General features: G+C 48.7%; 6 protein-coding genes across 6 annotated transcripts; 3 read left to right on the forward strand and 3 right to left on the reverse strand.

The window, feature by feature from the left end:
* Positions 1-433: 433 nt before the first annotated feature.
* Positions 434-1,978, forward strand: N7529_006252 (uncharacterized protein; the record flags this gene model as incomplete). The annotated part of the gene is made up of 1 exon (XM_057241779.1): positions 434-1,978. The coding sequence occupies one exon, from the start codon at positions 434-436 to the stop codon at positions 1,976-1,978; it is 1,545 nt and encodes a 514-aa protein (XP_057097138.1).
* A 301-nt stretch (positions 1,979-2,279) lies between these two features.
* pld3 (phospholipase D) lies at positions 2,280-7,794 on the reverse strand (the record flags this gene model as incomplete). Its single annotated transcript, XM_057241780.1, has 3 exons — positions 2,280-2,286; positions 2,340-2,408; positions 2,465-7,794. 3 exons carry the CDS (start codon positions 7,792-7,794, stop codon positions 2,280-2,282), a joined length of 5,406 nt encoding a protein of 1,801 aa, XP_057097139.1.
* Positions 7,795-8,562: 768 nt separating this feature from the next.
* On the forward strand, positions 8,563-9,705 carry N7529_006254 (uncharacterized protein; the record flags this gene model as incomplete). The annotated part of the gene is made up of 1 exon (XM_057241781.1): positions 8,563-9,705. The coding sequence occupies one exon, from the start codon at positions 8,563-8,565 to the stop codon at positions 9,703-9,705; it is 1,143 nt and encodes a 380-aa protein (XP_057097140.1).
* Positions 9,706-10,267: 562 nt separating this feature from the next.
* Positions 10,268-11,033, reverse strand: N7529_006255 (60S ribosomal protein uL15; the record flags this gene model as incomplete). The annotated part of the gene is made up of 3 exons (XM_057241782.1): positions 10,268-10,486; positions 10,675-10,873; positions 11,002-11,033. The coding sequence occupies 3 exons, from the start codon at positions 11,031-11,033 to the stop codon at positions 10,268-10,270; spliced, it is 450 nt and encodes a 149-aa protein (XP_057097141.1).
* Positions 11,034-11,341: 308 nt separating this feature from the next.
* Positions 11,342-13,884, reverse strand: chl1 (DNA helicase; the record flags this gene model as incomplete). The annotated part of the gene is made up of 4 exons (XM_057241783.1): positions 11,342-12,097; positions 12,323-12,988; positions 13,047-13,688; positions 13,744-13,884. The coding sequence occupies 4 exons, from the start codon at positions 13,882-13,884 to the stop codon at positions 11,342-11,344; spliced, it is 2,205 nt and encodes a 734-aa protein (XP_057097142.1).
* Positions 13,885-14,987: 1,103 nt separating this feature from the next.
* On the forward strand, positions 14,988-18,993 carry N7529_006257 (uncharacterized protein; the record flags this gene model as incomplete). Its single annotated transcript, XM_057241784.1, has 7 exons — positions 14,988-15,097; positions 15,173-15,896; positions 15,967-16,086; positions 16,142-17,491; positions 18,309-18,351; positions 18,429-18,491; positions 18,554-18,993. 7 exons carry the CDS (start codon positions 14,988-14,990, stop codon positions 18,991-18,993), a joined length of 2,850 nt encoding a protein of 949 aa, XP_057097143.1.
* Between the last annotated feature and the right edge of the window lie 415 nt (positions 18,994-19,408).

The following is a 19,408-nucleotide window of genomic DNA, read 5'->3' on the forward strand; positions in this document are numbered from 1 at the left end:
TTTCGACGTAAAAAACAAGTTTGCTGATAGATATAGAGATATTATGTGTGTATATATCTAAATATATCAAGGAATGAAATAGAATCAAATTGACAAGACAAGATCAAGATACTAAGAATCTCATTAAGTGGGTATATTTCCTCAGTGCTACGTCATGATTGGATTGGACTTTGATACAACGTATGTACTTATATATCATAGCACTGAGTAGCGAAGTGAATATATAAACTTCTTCTTAAGTGCTATATTTATATCTTGAATACAATAGAGGTTACATATATAACATGTAATGGATATTTGTACATATGTAAGTAATTATCAGTATTAGGGAGTATATCTTGGTTTGATATTGATCACATGCTCATATCTGCCTGAGGCCTCAACATCAATCAAAGTCCCCATCAAAAACATATGAAAGTATTCCATCCTCGGCATGCTAACATCCACTTCGGTGTCTACTTCAGCACTTTCGACATGCGGTGAATCTGCGATGCGACTATCTAGCCTAATACGATCTCATCACCGTTCATTCCATAGCTCCATCTCGGTAGCCAAGACTCCCGATGTCTTCGAAAATAACCTTCGAAAGACCCTAGAGGCCCATCGATCTACAAATCGGGCGCGTCTGGTCCGCAAAATATACCCAATCAAGGACCCTCCTGGCCTCTGGCGACCTGAGATCCCACCTCAGAGTCGCGTCGGCTATCAACCCCCCGTGGAACCAGCTCTACCATCTTCAGAATATTCACCTGATACCTCCGAACCGGCGCCCAAGAAACGCCAAAACAAGCAGAAGAACAAACCAGATGAATCCTTTCGTCGGTCACCCCTGTCCAGACTTGAAGATGCCATTAAACCTGCAGGAGAAGGACCGGCACAGACTCCATGGTTGAACAATCTAGAGCTACCTCGCGCCAACGCCAAAATAGTTCTAGACACAGAGATTCGAGCATTGGATAAATATTTAACCCCAAGTGCCCAGGAACAATCTCAAATAGAGAAAATCAGGGCAGAGGTAGCCTCACTCCTTGAAAGAGTAGTTCCGCATGCACCCCGAGTCATTGGATCCCACTGCACCGGATTGGCTCTGGCACACTCAGATCTCGACTTCATTCTACCATTCGAAGACCTCCCACGATCACCAGAGCGCGATCGAAGGCCAAGTCCAACTAGACCTCAAATCCAAGATGCCCATATCCGCCTTCTCCGGCAGGTCGAGAGAGCTTTACAGCATATTGAAGCTTTCGGCGGCCAGGTTTATCTATCAGATAAACGAAATCCATCACTATCTGCTCGACACCGGTCAACGGGACTGCTACTGCAGTTCTACTGCGGCGAGGGAATCCCTGCTATCACGGAATGCTTGCAGGGTTACCAAACCGAATACCCTTCTCTCAGACCGCTGTATGCAGCAACACGCACACTGCTAGAAGCCCGTGGGCTCTTCGGTGCGTCACATGCAAGCATTAGCCCCGATGCGCTGGTCGTGCTCATTGTGGCTTTCCTAAAGATGAACCATGGCCGCCTCCCCAGTTCCAATAACCTAGGCGACCAGCTCCTTGCTCTCCTGCAGTTCTATGGCACTGATGTCGATTTGCAGACCGTGGGTGTCACCGTCAACCCCCCTGGTTTCTTCGGCCCCGGCATGCTCGTGCCATCTGGCGTCGAGGAATCAGCCCAACAGCGCGGCCAGCGATCTTTCATGAGTGCCAAGCGCACTGCCGCGGCAAAGGGAAATACACTTGTTGCGAACCATTTGTGCATCCAGGACCCAACTCATTGCCTGAATGACCTTGGTCGTTCGTGTACACGCACGTCTGAGTTGCAAGGTGCTTATGCGGCTGCGTATGAGCAGCTTCGTCACACGTGTGATAGCTGGACGGAAAATGGGAAGAAGAGCTCGAGCGTTCTTGCGAGTGCTCTGCGAGCCAACTTTGATGGCTTGGAGAATCTGCGTGGTCAGATTATAGGTCACTAGCGCTGTAACGCTATGAAGCGATTTTGTATTATATGTACCACAATTATGTGATGATTCCCCCACTATTGTATTTCAAATGAACATAGGTGAACATGTTTTCATAAATGATTGTCATTTTTTTGAGTCCTAGCTTGCAAGACAAGACTAAAATGATAGCCTAAAATAGCCATTGAATGAGGGTTTGATAAAGTGAAAATGCATCAGTCGCTATAGCACCGCTCGAGAGTTGCAAAAGTAAACAAGCACGAGCAAACTATCAAATAAAGAAGACGCCGTCAAGTGCAAAGCAAATCGGGACATATTAGTTGCTATATATTCGTCAGTATGCAAGTCCACAATCATATGCAAGGATGCAACTTACTAAATCTCCAGCGGAGAGATTTGATCCAAAGCATAAAGCCAATTACCACCCTGCTCTTCCTTTTCGAGCCTGTGATTTGTCAGTCTATTTCATCGCATATAATCAGGTTGCAAGTCTGTACATACCAGTCATACGGCCAGAGGATGAGATGGCCCTGCGTCTTGCTTAGAAGGTTTTCTGCACGGCCTTTATCCATGAATTCGTCTGCGCCATGGGGGTCACGCTTGGACCCGATGGTTGTAGCTCTACGCCTGCGTCTCCGGGACTGGCTTGTGGAGTTCAGGTTCAGATTCACGGCTTCGGAGTAGTCGACCTGGGCCGAAGCCGAGCGTGTCTTTTCGACGTCTTCGCCAGCGACAGCGTTATCGTCGCTGGTTCCGTTCGTAACACTGTTCAAAAGATTGGGGTCTGATGCGGTCTTGAAAGCAGCCTTTTCATCAACAGACGACAAGGTTTCGTGCTTTGCCAGGTGTTCAGGTTGAGGGCGGGCGGACTCATTTCCAGATCCAACCTTCTCGTCGATTGTTTGAGGGCTCTTCAGGTCTGAAGGCGATCCCTCTGGTACCTTCGGGGTAATGAAAGACAATTGAGAGGCGATCGACATGGGAGAGTTGACTGCACCTTGCGGCGGTGGGCTATTTGGTTTTTGTTGAGGTTGGGATGGCTTGTTACCCTGCTGGCTCTGCATCTCTGCAAAGCGCTCGCCATATGCGGCATACTCCTTGTATTCCTTCCAGCTCTTGACTTCATTGTCGGGCATGCAGCGGAACACAGAGCGGTAAATCTTCGTGTTCTTTTCGGCAACAGCTTGCCATGTGTCCAGGTAAAAGCCATCGATGACCGGATCCCTCATGCAATCATTATCGATGAAGATACGCTTGAGGTCTGGAGCCAATGGATGGTGATGGTTAGAGTCATCGTTTTCTTCTCTAGACACGGTCAACCCGGTACCATTTGTTTCGGACTCGCGACTCGACGATCCAGAAGCTCCATGACCTTGTAAGGGTATATCGCCAATGACTTCCGAGACGCGATTGTTCTCGCTCGATGACACAGGTCTTCGGTCGTTAATATTCGAGGAAGCACATGTTGACTTTTGCTGGGATGATGATTTCGGCCGGTCAAGGGTACCCCTGCCCTCCGAAGCTATAGGGGAGAGCAAGGCTTCTCTTCCATTGTTGATATTGGAGTCACGCCCAACTCCCAACCCAGCCTGAATAGCGGCCGACAGTTTATCGACACCGTCACCTTCCACGTCTTTCCTGTGATCAGGGTTGTCGGTAACTCGCGGGTCAGCAGTGAGCTTCCGGTTAGATTTAAGATTAGGGTTGGCGCCCTGTTCCCAATCAACATCATGATTGAAGCTATACATGGCCTCGGAGCGGGAGAGGAATTCGTCCTGAACACGGTGCCGACGCTCGATCATTTCTCTCTCATCTTGTCGTTCAATGGCCGAAGAACCCGAGTTTCTATGTTCTCGGTCATTGGCAGGACGGCCAGCTCCCTCCGCAACTTCAATTTTGCGCAGCTCCTCCTCAGTAGCAAAGTCGTGCTCCATGAGCTCGTCGACATCAATTCCAAGATGCTCTCTCATCAAACGCATACGCAAGGTATGCGGGAATCGTCCAACTAGGTATGGCTTACCGTTCATGGTTGACATGATCATATCGGTATCTCGGACAATGGACGCGACTTCTGAATCACGCGAGCCTAACATGGATCGCTCGTTGATGTTCGCTGATCCAATGATGGCAGCGCGATCATCCACGACCATACACTTGGCGTGAATGTACAGCTGTTCGGTCACCAGTTGCTTTTGCGGTCCGATCTTACCCCAGGTTCGAAGACTGAAGAACTGGATGTAGTCCTCTGGTTCAATACCAAGAGCACGAAGGCGGCCGAAGATTGATGTTTCTCCACGGCAGATACTGCGGTATTGGCACTGCATAATAAGACGAACACTCGTTCCACCTTCGCTGTCGACGGTGTTCTGGAAGCCTGGCATCAGCGGGATGACAATGACGGCACGCCATGCTTCCTCATTCTTGGCTGCTCGGACAATACGTTCAACTAAAGCATCTCCAATGAGATTCTCAATCTTCCTGCCTTCGATCTCGCAAGTGCTGATGAAGAACTGGTTCTCAATGTAGACGAAGTGCTCGGACTCTTCAATCAACTTGACGTAAGCGTTCATGATACTATGCTCGGTGACATCAGGTGTACCTGTCGACCACATGCTGCTAGAACGGAGAATCTGCACCTCACAGGTTCCATCAAGACCCAAAGCTTCGAGATCAGCGGGGTTGAAATCTGGCGGGGGCAGAAGGAACGGTGTCGGCCGGGTAGGCTTTCGTTGGCGCAAGATATAGTTCCAACGTTGCACAAAATGACGAGTAAGATCCCGAGCAGGCTGGCCTACCACATGCATGGAGATATCATGCCATGGCATCCGTGGAACAACATTGCGATCGTACATCTCCTCATAAGGCTTGTCCAGATCATAGAAATCCTGGATTCTAGGGTTGGAGTAGTCCTTGCCTGGCCAGAGTTGACAGTGGTCTGCATCTTTGGGTCCATCGGTAGTTTCGAAGCCAGTAGGCTTGTCATCAGTCAGTTGATGCTGAGGAGTGTCCCAACGACCAAAACACAAATCAATGCCACCAACAAATGCAATGGTGTGGTCGATGAGACAAAGTTTCTCGTGATGGGCCCAGAAGAAAGTGTTCTGACGGAATTGATTTGGTGATCGTTGGACGAAGATGTTCGGATGGAGATCGAGGAGAGAGAACTTGGAATACTCCGAGTCGATAGGAATGGCGGAATTGATGTTGCGGTACATAATAACAAACACCTTGACACCCTCACGAGCTTTCTGCTGTAGGAGGCGGTCCAGTCGCCATTTTTGACTGATGGCAGCAGGGCGACGCATGTACAGCTCTGGACTCAGCCACCAGTCATGGATGTAGATGACGTCCTTAGCCTGATTAATGGCTCGTGAGACAACCCACATGTGGTCCCGTGCATCAACCAGCCACTGCGCAAAGCAGTTCTGTCGCACAGGCGCAAAGCTGTCAAATCGATTGGGGCGCATCCATGGGGTGTTTGCAACCATGAAACGAATCGAGTCTTCAAATTGTTGGAGTTGACGCTCATTTCGGGCCAGCAGCTTCAATTTGCGCTCTGAGTTTTCAAGTCGTAGAGTATGGTGTTGTGGATGTCTCGCCGACTGTTTGGCAGATTTAGCAAGGTCTTTCGGGTTCTGGTTACGGAGGCTGAGCTTCGGTGTTTGGATCTTGAAATGGGAATCAACCAAAAAGACGTCGTAGATGTTCATCTCCTCGGGGGAGTCCACGCAAACTACGTAGCTGTGTCTGACCAGGAACCACTTGGGCCAATGGCGTTTCTTAACCAAAGACGGGGTGAGGGCCTTCCGGAAATCAAGACCCTTGGAGGATTGGATGATCAGGAATCCTTCTTTGCCGTGGTAGCTGCCTTCTGCGGCCAAACGGACACCAAGAGCGGACAATTCCAAGAACTTGCACAAGCGATTGCTATCTGCCCTGAAGATCAAGAACCTAATCATCTTCTGCAGATAGAGCTCAAGCTTCTTTCGCTGTTTCCCGGGGTAGGTTTCTTTTCTGGCCCCGGATATTCCTTCATGGGTGGATGAAGGTCCTGCGGCAGCTGTGCACTCCCCTTCCTGGTTGGTAATGCTGGACTTTCTGCGAGCAAGCGGGCCAGAGATCCGACGCTGGTGTGGCTGCTGGCTCTGCTTTTTCTTTATAGGCGGCCTCTCTGTCCCACTCATACCCTCTGCACCAGTCTCGTAACCACCTTCTTCATCTTCGTCCTCGAATTCACTCTCTAGGCCTCGTACACCTCGCATGTAGGGGAAGGCGCTCCTGGGGAAACGAGGGAGACTAGGGCTGTTCTCGCTCGTCCGAAGTTGGATGTACTTTTGAGTTCCAAGATGAAGTTTGTACTTGAGGTGCAAGTTGGCAAAGTCCCTCAGTGTGCGGAAGATGATCCACTTCATTCGAGTCATACCACTTCCATACTCCATTTCGATTCGGAATACCAGGTGACGATCGCCCGAGTGAGAATCAATCCGGCTATCCGTAACCCGAACCTTCAATTGTTCTAGCAGGATCGGGATTCTCTTGCTACCGTGCTCGTCCCGCTGGAAAGCGCTGGCCAAGATCAGCGCAGCAGGCACAGCTGAAGCGAGTTCAGCAAGCAGCTCGGCGGACTTTTTGTTGTCCACTGTATTTTCTGGCTTTCGTCGCTGGCCAATGAGCTTGAGTCCAGCCTTGATTTGCTTCCATCGCTGAGCACTGGCACTGGTACCTCGTTCGTTTCGATGGCGCCTCCAGCTTGCCGTTAGGCTTTCTTCATTTCCTTGACCGGCAAACCCGGTCAGTCGCCTTAGATTGGACGGTCGCGGTTCGTCCTGGTTACCATCAGGGTCTTGCCCAGTAAAGCTAGCCCCTCGGGTGTTCGTCCATGGTCGACTCCTCATGCGCCGGCTAAGCCTCTCACGGCCTTCGTCTTCCGACACACCCTCCCGCTGTTGGGGTGTGAAATCCGTTGTGCTCGCTCTTCGAGGGAACAAGTTGGTGCGATAGTTATCGAACGGTGCAAACGAAGAAGAAAAGTGGAAGGATGGCCTCCGTCCAGTCTTGGGTGTCGTAGGAGCCGTCTGAGCACCGTCTTCATCCTCTTGTTGCTTTCGTCGCCGTTGTTTTCTCTTCTTGGACCGGGAGTCACGCTGCTCGCCTCCACTTTCTTCCGCATCGGCGTCCCCCTCGCTTCCTTCTTCTTCCAGAGCCTCTGGGAAACGGAATTCCCCTCTTTCCGATCCCGGGGTAGCTAGATCGGGTGGGGGTGGTCGGAAATCTGCGCTTGCACTGCTTGGTGATCTCGAGTGGGATACTGCAGCGAATGACTTAAGCTTGCCAAACAAGGATTGTTTTCCTTTGGGGCCTGGATCTTCATCGTCACCATGCTGGGATGCGGGTCGAGATGCGGGTCGCGATTGCGGCCGAGACTGGGACGCGTCGGGAACCTCTGTATCTGTATCTCGGAATTGTACACTTTGGGCGCGCGATGGAGGGGATACCCCAGGGATAGACGCTTGACGCTGATGACGAGTAAATGGTTGTTGGTCGTCAATCGACCTGTTGGGTGCTCGTGTATTCAAAGATGGTCTTCCTCTCGGTGAGCCTTGTTTAAGTGAAGAAGGACGCGCATTTTCTTTGTCTGGTAGCGTGCCACTCGTCTCAATCTCGTTCGTGGGTTGAGTGTGCCTGATTGAGGCCGGTTCCTTGGCTTCGGTGGGAGAGGGGAATGGGGACGCTAATTTTGAACCCTTTGAATTCAAAAAAGAGTCTGCTCTTTTTGTATCAAGTTTCAGGGAGCCAGTTTCCACGTCCTTGTGGACTGAAGAGGTTGACATATCGGAATCTGCTAATGCAAGGTGATTATCAGTTGCAGTTCCAGGCGGGTCAAGATACCAGATTTCACAACGTTGAAGCCTTACTACTAAAACAGACCAGAAATTGTCATTGTTAAAATTGAAAATCAAAGCTTTCAAAGAAAAAACCGAGAGCAGAGGATTGTTGACATTAAAGGAGCATAATTAGTTCAATTGCGGTGGAGTTCCGCCCCAGTTGCTGCGCCCCGACTGGAGAAAGGTCCAGCCACGCGGGCGGTCAAGTAATAAAAAGGGGCACAAGTTAACTACTGTAGATGCATATAACTATGCTAAGGAAGAACTATGGTTATGGATTTTCATGTTTTTAAAGACTTGGATAATTGAGGGATTTTTTTACATGAAACAAATATCACACATACGTATTGTTTTAGGTCAGATGTCTTAGTATTGGGTAAGTGTATTGAAATATATATACATATGTTTGATCCTATCGACAACAGGAACTAGGAAAAACCCCCCAATATTGAATTTATAAAAGATATAAAGACATAAAAGATTAAAATCGGAAACAGATTTTCCCACTCATTTATTTATAATTATGCGGTACTCGGGGTGCATTAAACGAACTAGTACGGAGTACTAGTCTAACGGCCACAAAGGCTCCTCGGCATAATCTCATAGTATACCCGAGTTCGCCTGTAGGACCACTTTATATCTCCCCACCAAAACCCCTCAATTACCTCTCTAGTTCACATAGTCTAAACCACTCTCAAATTTGCAAAAAGCGCAATGACTGATCCAATGAAGTCTTTGGCCGATTCAGGCAGCCCCAAGCCCCCCGCCGTTTCCAGGAAAGTCTTCACAGTTGCCGGTATCTCAGTAACAGTCTTTGGTTTAGAAGAACTTCGTGCAGAGGCCTCCGAGGTTGCTTGTCTATGGCTTCTTCACCCCAGACTAGGTACCCAGAAGCGAATGTACCACTTTGCCAACGCCACTATTACCGACTGGAACACTAGAAACCAAGACGTTCCATCGGCCAAAGGCCTGATTGCGGTCTCATTTGACCAACGAAACCATGGCACACGCATGATCGACGAACTTGCCAATGAGTCTTGGAAAAACGGAAACCCTAGACATGCACAGGATATGTTCTCCATCTTTCGTGAGTTGCCCCAATTGAATAAGTTGTACTGTTCTAACCAGGCTACAGAGGGCACAGCAAGAGATACATCGGTATTGATGGACTATCTCGCTTCCTACACTTTCCCAAATGGCGAGCACAAGATCACCAAGAACCTAGTCCTGGGCGTTTCACTCGGTGGACATGCGGCCTGGAGTTGCTTGCTGCATGAGCCTCGCATCAGCGCCGGTGTCGTCATCATCGGCTGCCCAGATTATATAAATCTGATGGCTGACCGTGCTCGTCTGTCGAAACTCCCATCATGGACCAAGAGTGACCCGCCCGGTGTAAAGATCCTCGGTTCAGAGGCTCTGCCATCATCTTTTCTGGAGACCGTGAAACAATACGATCCTGCCAGTATGATGCTCAAGTATGTGGACTGCGGGCCGTCGACGGGTCCATTGCGCGAAGGTCCCTTGCCTCAACCGTCTGAGAGCGAACAGCAGGTTCTACGACCCATCTTGACTCGTTCTTTGGCCGGAAAGCGCATTTTGAATTTGTCTGGTGGCAAAGACAAGCTCGTTCCGTACCACCGAGGTGAGCTTTTCCTCAATTGGTTCAAGAACGCTATCTCACCCGATGGCTGGTTTGGTGACGGGGGCGTATCTTTTGAAGATATCATTGACAAGGAGGCTGCACATGAAGCCACTCCTAAGATGATTGTCGAAGCTGTGCGGTTTATCAGCGAGACGCTGGCGGTGGACTCTGATACCACCGGACGACAAGGTTCAGTGCGCGAGTCAAAGATATGAACATTCAAATTTTGGATTGTAAATAGTGCAAATTACTAGATTGTAATTAAATATCGCTTGACGACATGGCTGAATGCAACTGTGCTACAGTGTAACCCTTCCTCAATGTAAAATCAGCCCAAATCTACGGAGACGATCGCTGTAGCCCGTACACGTGGGAAAAAGATCTCGATGGTTCAGACCGGCAGGGTTCCAATCTACATGAGCATACGTAGCTAGCCCATTAATTCGAGGACGAGAATACGACAACCTCACTTGCAATAGCTTAGACGAGCGCAGGCACGAACACAGTTGAAAAAATTCCTCCTTATGGTATTTGCTTAACACAATGTGAAATCGTAAGGGCATTCGGAGGCCATATGCTATGCTGGTTTTGCATACAAAAAAACCCTTTTTCTTTTCGACCGCACGACCCGACTTTGTTCCGGTTCGGGCAGATCTCATTTTGAGTTCCGAGCGTCCTCCTTGCGCACGAGCTTGAGCTAATAGAACAAGTCCGAACGCCAGGGCTGCAAATTGTCCCTATTCACTCGCCTTCATCAGAAACATCGACGCGAAACGCTTATGCGACGAGCTCAACAACACCACCGGCGGCCTTAATCTTCTCCTCGGCATCACGGCTGACGTAGCGGGCACGGACGACGACGGGGATCTGAGGGAGACGGCCCTTTCCGAGGACCTTGGAGTAACCGAGGGGCAGGAGGTCGATGACAGGGGCGACATCGGTCTTCTGGCCGCTCAGGTAGGCGTCACGCTGCTCGGCAGGGACGAGGGACCAGAGCTGTATAGAAAAAAAGGCACTCGGTCAGCGAATGTTCCCAACTCAATGTGATATATTTTTCTCTTGTCGGATTGGTTTCCCTCCTCTTGTGCGTATTGTGCCCATTTGCGCTTCTCGTAGTCCAGACCAATCCACAAGTTTTTCCCTCTTCTCCTTCATATCGAATCGGATCGCTGATTGTAACGTACCTTGTCAACGTTGACAGTGGGCTTCCAGAATTGCTGGTTGGTCTTGTGGAAGTAACGCATACCGACCTTACCGAAGTAACCGGGGTGGAACTTGTCAATGTTGGTACGGTGGTGGTGTTGACCACCGGCCATACCGCGACCACCGGGAGACTTGCGGTGCTTGCCGACACGACCGTAACCGGCGGACACATGGCCGCGGCTGTAAAAAAAAGAGTTAGTCAATGTTGGTGAATAGTTGCGATAGGTGTCGAGGTCGGTTTTTTTTCGATCGCGATCGGCGAAAAAAGGGTTTCGATTGAAAGGGCACAGGAAAGGATGTCGACTCACTGCTTCCGGGTCTTCGAGAAACGGGTAGGCATCTTGTCGGCGGTGTTTCGACAAGACCGTAGATATTTGGCGTTGAAGGGGATAGTCGTTCCGTCTATGGATGTTGAAATCCTGTGTGGGCACTGCACACGCCGCTAAAATGACCCGTGACAAGCCCTAACCCTACAGGTGAGCTTTTTCTTTGTCAGTAATTATGTCATGAATCCACACCGCATTTAAGATTCTGCCATTATATTAGGGCTATCTGATCTATTTAAGTAAAGGAACAGATTCAACAGGTTATAATATTGAATCTTGTATGAACCACCCGTTGATTCTAATGGACCTCTTATGATTCTGCCTATGCTATTACTTTTTTTTCAGCGAAAAATTTGGAAAGCCTCTGCACTGTCATCTGAGCCGCCCGCGCGGGAGGTGCTGGGACCAAGCTCCCTCTAATCCAACCAGGCAATTTCCCCTGGATTCGCGGCGATTCATATCGGCGATCAATCATGATTATTGCAGCATAATCATTGACATGTCTGATGGCTCGTCCAATACATTGGTTGACTGCTCTCATGCATGAATTCTCGTAAAAGTCCCTCCCTGCTGCTTTGCCCGCGGCCTTCCTCTCTGCCTCGGAACCAGTGGCGTGTTTGTAGGTCTTGTCCTCGAGATACTGGATCTTAGCTTGCCAGATAGCACTGCGAATATTGGGGAATGGTAGACCGATAATGAAGACACCTCGACCCAGCTTATCAGAGAAATTGATACCCTCTGACAACTTTCCGCCCACGATGGAGAGAAGCAAGGCACCCGATCCCGATTCAACGGCTTCAGTATACTCTTGTAGCAACGAATCTGTCGTTTTCACTGATTCGCGAGATTCGTACATAATTTTTTTCTTGCGTTCAAGTAGATTGAAAATGCTTTGGCCGTTCCCGTTGGGGATGGGCTTCTTCCAGACATTCATAACTTGACTTAGGTAGTCGTAACTGGGGAAGAATGCAACAACACCATCTGGAATAATTTGACAAAGGGTTGATATCGTCCGTCCGAGGTCGGTAATCTGATTCATACGCATATCAGAGAAATTCCGCAGGGTGGAAGGAAGGAGCTTACCATTTTCTCGGAGTTTCGTGCCTCATATGTAAAGTCAAATTCGTTGCCCATCAGCCCTTGATTTAGGGTCTGTGCGACCAAGTTGGTCTTAGGTATCACATGGCCATAGCTGAATGTATTGAGTCGTTCTGGGGGCAGATATGAAAACAAATGATTCACGTAATCCGACATCTGTTAACGATTAGGGCTTTGCAATGTAACAAGAATGATTTGTACTCACCGGGGACATGGTACCGCCAGCTAGAATAACGGCGCGGGCATCTTCTGCAATTTCTCGGAAGTGGTTTGTGGGATCAAGAAGCATGTATTTCAACATGACATCGTCTTCGCTCTTCTGGAAGAAAAGTTGGCCCTCTTCTGACGGGTTCATCAGAGGGAGAAGGAAGCTCTGTATGTGAAACAGAACCGGAATTGTTGTTTTATCCTTGGGTCGACCAGGCTGTGGCTGTTGCGAGGATTCCACATAGCCGTCAACCTTCCGGGCGAGTTTGCTCTCTTGCAAATACCGAGAGAGTTTGTAAGGATTTATCTGGTCAACTCCTTTTCCAGCCATGAGATTTGATGACTGCACTGAGCCTTCAAGTGGACCTTTTTGCTGAGATATTGAATTCAAATGCTCCGCGATAGAACTTACTAGCCGGATGACCTGCGCCACATAATTGCGGTTCTTTCCTTTCAACCGGTTCTTGAATTTGCGAGCATATGTCGTTAGCTGCGTGATGGCGGTTTGCAATTGACTCAGTGATACTGTCACTGAATGGATACCGGCTATTGCATCCATGAGATTGTGGGCCTCATCGATTATGACGATATGGCCTTTGACAGATAAATCGAGAGCCTCACGGGCTGATCGTTGTAACAACAGGGGGTACGGAAGTGTCACAATCTATTGTGTATCAGTATTTTATTTGCCACGAAGCAGTCATCGTAGGAGCGGACCCGACCTCGCTGTGTTTGATCACTGGGCGTGATGCATAGTAGGGACATATCCCGAGTTTTGTTCCAACCTGGCCAATATCTTCAATGTCCTTGACTGTAGCCAACGCATGATCTCTAAACTCAAGTGCCAGGGCCTCATCATCTTTGGATGGAATGAACTTGCATTTTTTATCGGCTGCTACGCCGGGTTGCTGTAAATCCAAACACTTTTCGTTGATTGCAGTGGAGTTCTCCAACGCACGAACCTTGGGATTGATGCATAGGTTCTTTCTGGAGCCTAGTGAGAGATGCTTCACTCGCTCCTCAAGTTTAGAGAAATCTTCTTTGCTCTCTGGGTCAAGATCGGTGGGAATGCTGGATGGAAATGTGACTCGCCGCAGTTCACCGGCGAACTGACTTAGTTGAGAATGGGTTCTGGAGCAAAAGAAGATTTTGATCTCATCGTTTACATTTTCTTCCTCTTCTTTGTTTTGTGTTGAGAATTGTCCCTTAAAGCGTTCTAGCAAGGCTAGGGTGCTGGCGGAGAGACCGTCATCATTTCCCGAGTCAGTCAGTCTTTTCTGATTTTCAGTGTCGCTGTCGTAATCATCGAGAACAAACTGATCATCATCGCCAGCAGCGGGTTCAGATGTCGACTCATCAAGTCGCTAGTTATGATTCATTTAGCATATGGTTCTTGGCAACAGATAAGGGAATGCGTACCTGCTTTTTACGAGGTCGGTCGCTGTCCTGGGCCTGTTTCAAACGCTCTTCCTCTTGCCGAATCTTGGCTAGTCGTGACTCAAATTCTTGTCTCTTCTCAGTGATCGCGCGCCTTGATTCTTTTTTGGCGAATTCTACCATCCACTCAGGCTCATCATCATCGGCTAGGGATGGTTTAAATGTTAGATTGCAATCTAATTCAACATGACCGATTCCGGTTCTTCTGACATACACTTTGCATTGTCAACGGATTCTTGAAAGGCCTTGCGTTTGTGGTCTCGCAGCCAGGTTAAAGAGGCACAGATCAAGCTCAAAGATTTTCCCTATGTGAGGGTTAGCACAATGTCACCAGGGAGTCATGATCGCTACAAACACTTACAGTACCTGTACAAATGATTATTTATCCAAGGTTCGATTAAATCAAACACAACACTATTAGCTCTAGCGTGCTTACCAGTAGGGGATTCAAATACGGCGATCTTGCTCTCTTCCAGGCAAGTGTACAAGGACTGCATAAATTGCAATTGAATGTCATAAGGTGTGTAAGGATGATGGAAATTCTGCTCCATTGTAGAGATTCAAGATGAAAAAAAGCCCACAAGCTTTAGGCCATGTACAACGGAGAATTGTTGTAGATGGAATTTCTAGAAAAGGAGGGAGGATAACAAATCATCCAAGCTTCACTACGGGAAATATTACATACATACATACATGTATGTATGTACCTTGCAACAAAAATTGAACTCACTCTAAGGATTCAATTACAATATTTGATAGAATAATATACAATATTGTGTAGTATATATCTATATATCTATATCTATATCTATATATTGATTAATTAATTATTCTTCTTCTTTTGGCTTGATTATATTGTGTTGTCATACTGTCTCACATTTATGAGGCTGAGCCGTCACCTAAAACTATCGTATTTATACTACGTACAACTAACACTAATAAACAAGCTTAGAAGAGAACGACTCTATTAATAAATCAACATTTCACCTGTGGGGTAGTAAGATGTAACCGAACAAATAGTACTTGACAATATAACTATATTGTCTAACTAACTTGTACTACTCCGTATATGTAAAGTGGGCTATTTCTCTTACTCTTGGCGTCTCTTTTCGTTCTGCCTGATTTAATTTAAAACCCTTTTCCCCTCTTCTCGGACTATTGACGGGTCTTCACCCCCCTAAACTATTATCTGAAGAAGAAGAAAGGAAAAAAAAAAACAAGTTACAATGAATAGACCGCCACAGGGCTACGGTCAGCCACCGGTACGTGCGACAAGGTATCCAGGGGGCCAAGATGACTTCTACATGCCAGAGGTCATATCTCCCTCTCCCCAAAGGTATGGTTGAAAACAACACCCATCTATCTACTCCATAAAGATGCCAAGATTACGAGTACTAATTCATCCTGGTAGAGTGATGCCAGAAGTGCCTGAGAACATGCAGGACAATATCGCTCAGTTGGAACATCGCGCTCATGACCCCCGCCGCGCTCAACAACCCGCTCAGTACCAAGGCGCCTATCCCCCGCGCACTTCATCGGCCGCCTCAGGTCCGCCACAACACAACCAGATTCAAGATCCCACTTCCTACGCACAATCTGCGACTTACGACAGCATGGATCATCCCAACTTCTCGCCATTCCCTGTACTACGGAACCCCCCACCTAATGTTCCGCCTACCGATGAACAAAGAGAAGCCAGCCTGGAGCGCGCACGAATGGCTGTACTATCTACTACAGATCCCGAGATGCAACTAGCTTGGGCTATGGATGCTCTCGCATTCGTCGAGGTCGCCGCACAGAACGAAGCCCGTCTCAGTCTCACGCAACCCCCGCGCCCGCAGACCCCGCAGGTCGAACGCCAACTCAGAGTCGATGCCATGAATATTGTTGGCTTTCTGGCCGAACAGCGCCACCCCAAAGCGGAATTTATCAAAGGCATGTGGCTTGAGTTCGGCAAATTTGGCTGCCCCGTGGACCGCAAGGAGGCATTTCGATCGTATTCTCGGGCGGCTGAGAAGGGATATGCGCGTGCTGAATACCGGATCGGAATGCAGTTCGAGAGCTCGGGAGAGCCAGAGAAGGCGATCAAGCATTATCAGCGGGGTGTATCGCGAGCGGATTCTGCTTCGTACTATGTGAGTGGATCTTTGTTTTTCGCACAAGAATGTGAGATCGTGACTTACCCTTTCTTCTTCTTTTTTCCAGCGCCTGGGAATGATGATTCTTTTGGGTCAACATGGTCAGCGCCAGGATTTCAACACTGGATTGGAATACATTCGATTGGCAGCGCAATCATGCGACCAAAATGCACCTCAAGGTGCATATGTGAGACTTTTCCCCCTCATTACATTCTTCCCGAAATTACTCTAATAGGAAACAGGTATACGGCATGCTTCTGGCCCGGGAGCTCCCTCAGGTGAGCGTGCCGGAAAGCTTCCTACCAATGGATCTAAATTTGTCTCGTGTCAATATTGAAAAAGCGGCCTACCATGGATTCGCCAAAGCCCAGGTCAAAATGGGAGCCGCATATGAACTCTGTCAGCTGAGTTGTGATTTTAACCCCGCATTGTCTTTGCACTACAATGCATTGGCGGCTCGTCAAGGCGAACCCGAAGCCGAGATGGCGATCAGCAAGTGGTTCCTTTGTGGACATGAGGGAGTCTTTGAGAAGAATGATGAGCTAGCATTTACATACGCCCAACGTGCAGCTCAGAGCGGTCTTCCTACGGCTGAATTTGCTCTGGGATATTTCTATGAGGTTGGTATCTTTGTTCAGTCTGACATCAAGGAAGCCCGTTCTTGGTACGCCAAAGCTGCTGCCAGTGGCAACAAAGATGCATCTGGTCGGATCGAAAGTATCTCGCGCTCAAAGACTCTGTCCCGAAAGGATCATGAGAAGGTCGCAATCTCACGCATCAAGTCGACACGATATACTGCTCATCAGCGAGGCAATTCCCTAGAATCAACCCCTGAGAACATCCAAATGCCCGATCCATCGAGAATGACCCTTTCTGACGGTCCACCATCTGCTGCTCCTTACCCCGATCGTCCCCACTCCACTCGCCCTCGGCCCCAGCAGGGATACCAACTGTCCGATCCTCGCCCAAGCTCTGCTTTCGGCGTCAACCCCAACCTCCGACAAAATGTGCCTGCAGGTTACGGGGGCCAACCTCACCCAGGACCTGGTTCTCGCACCCCATCCTATGGGCCCGGCGGTCCTGGTGGCCCCAGTTCCATGAACTACCGCCAGCCTGGACCTGGAACGCCCCACAGCGCACCTGCTGGATCAACTAGCCCACAGGCTGCCAACATGATCAGCCCCGGTGGAACCCCTCGTCTCGATATTGGATACTCTGCGCCAATGCCGCCTCCTGGTGGAAGACGTCCTCCGCCTCGACTGGATTCGGCACCTCCAAATCAGAACAACCCTATGAGAACCCCGGCTTCTGGCCACAACGGGATGCCTTCACCTAGACAGCAGGCAACTCGCCCACCGGGCTCTCCCTCGTTCCCTCCCCGCACAGAGTCCCGACAACCTTCTCGAGGCTCGGGTGCCTCCACACCCCAGCCGGCCCCTTCAGTTGCGTCGTCGACCTCATCTGCCCCACCGCAGCAACCACCGCAGCAAAAGCCCGCTGCTAAACCGGCCAAGTCTGGCCAACTGCCAGGCAAGGGACCCAAGACCTTTGAGGAAATGGGTGTTCCTAGTGCGAAGAATGACAATGATTGCGTAGGTTTACCTTTGAATTCATCAAAGTCCCGATCTTCATGAACTCAAGCTAACTTTGATAGATTGTGATGTGATACCCCGGGCTTGAACCCTTTCTAATATCCGATGGTTTTTTTGCTGCCGTTCTGCGTCTTCTTTTCTCCGCCTTGCATTTGTCTCTACTCTATAATCCCGGGGTTTCAAAAGTTTTCGTCGTCCGGGGGACGAATGGTCTCAATGGATTTTCTCCTCCCTGTTTCCATATAACTGCATTTGCACCCAGGACTTTTTCTCATTTTCCTTTGGGCTTTTCATTGTATTTGGACATATGGTTATTCAGCTTTTTGGGATTCTTTGGGGGGGCATGAGACAGATATCAGGAGTCATGAATACATTGCATTGCAACGAGTCTGTTTGTATGGTTTCACGTGAGGTCCTTATTTGTGTAGTCTGGCCTAGTATTCCTCTTCAACACCATCATCTCCCCCAAGGGTCTCACTATGGCCCCTCGTAAACCGAGGGGCGCTGCTTCTGTCAAAAGTGATGGTTAGATTGATTCCCTTCCAGTTTTGGAAGTTGATCTACTGACCCTTGACTGGAAGATGCTTCCATGGTCCGGGAATACCTTCGTGAGTAGCTGCTGTACTGTCATGGTTCTGTTCAATGGCTCATTTTTTCGTATTTGCAGGCGAACAAAAGTAAGCTTGCCTTGATCACTCATTTCTAACTTGAAACGGCTAACGTTGTGTGGTACAGTCGTCCATATTCGGTTTACTTTCCTCCAGGCTCCAGGGCTGCCCAGATGCACCTCCTCCTGCTGACCAAGCGTTGTTATTAGGCCATCGATGTCTCCGCAAACCTTCATAACAAGATTACCAAAGGTATGGCTGGTCATGTGAGCCCCTTCTGTTTGTTTTTTTTTTCTTCTTCATTTCTTTTTCTAATATATATTGTGCAGCACAAGCCGCCAAGGTTCTCCGAGAACTGCACGAGAAGAAAGAGATCGAAGGGCGGGTGTCTGGTCAGTGATATAAGCCTGCGTACCTACCCATAAACAAGGAGCTTTCTAATCCAGTGGTGTAGGAAAACAAAACGTCTACCATGCAATACAAGACCCCTCGGATTACACAACCTCCGAGGTAGCCACCGCACTCAAGCTCGAAATCGACAGCCTTGAGAGTCAGCTCTTGATCTTAAAGGCAACCGAGAAAAAGGCCCGAGCAGCTTTAGCCACCCTGACTACAACGCCTCGAGTGTCCGATCTTCGCCAGGACATTGACCGTCTAGAGAGCGAAGAATCGGCGATCCAGGCCCGCTTGGCAAGCCACCACGAGGGCGACCCTGTTCAACTTTCACCGACAGAAAGAGAAAAGCTTGAAAAGGAATGGAAACAATGGCAGCGGCATGTCAGCGTGCGTCGGCGGATTTTCCGTGAGTTGTGGGGACAGTGCTCTGAGGTTCTTCCGGAGGGCGTGACCGCAGGGAATCTCTGGGTAAGACTTGAGATACAAAAAGTTATTTGAGGTGGATTATTCTGACGACAACATGTGTTTAGGAATCTCTGGGGCTTGAAGGAACGCTCCAATAAGAAATCATTGAGGCTATGGTGATCTCTCCAGTTCTCCACCATGGTCACATCATTTGACATACAAATACTCCGTAATGAATACATGATTATTATCATCGGCAGGCGAGGGGACCGTGTATATGTACTGGGTTTCCTTGCATAGTCACTTTTGATCTGATGATATCCGATGGTATGCAGTGAACAATCTGGGTCTGGAATGGAGGCAAACTGGAAGAAGAGAGAGAGAGGTAAGCGGAAAGATAATATCTACCTAGCTAGACCAGTCATGAAGACTTCCAAGATGATGATTATGACTACAATATGTATAGATTTAGTTATGTATTTGTTAAATTTATTGACTATTCTTTTTT

This window comes from Penicillium soppii (assembly GCF_028829465.1).
Source record: "Penicillium soppii strain IBT 18220 chromosome Unknown utg000005l, whole genome shotgun sequence".
NCBI classification, from domain to species: domain Eukaryota; kingdom Fungi; phylum Ascomycota; class Eurotiomycetes; order Eurotiales; family Aspergillaceae; genus Penicillium; species Penicillium soppii.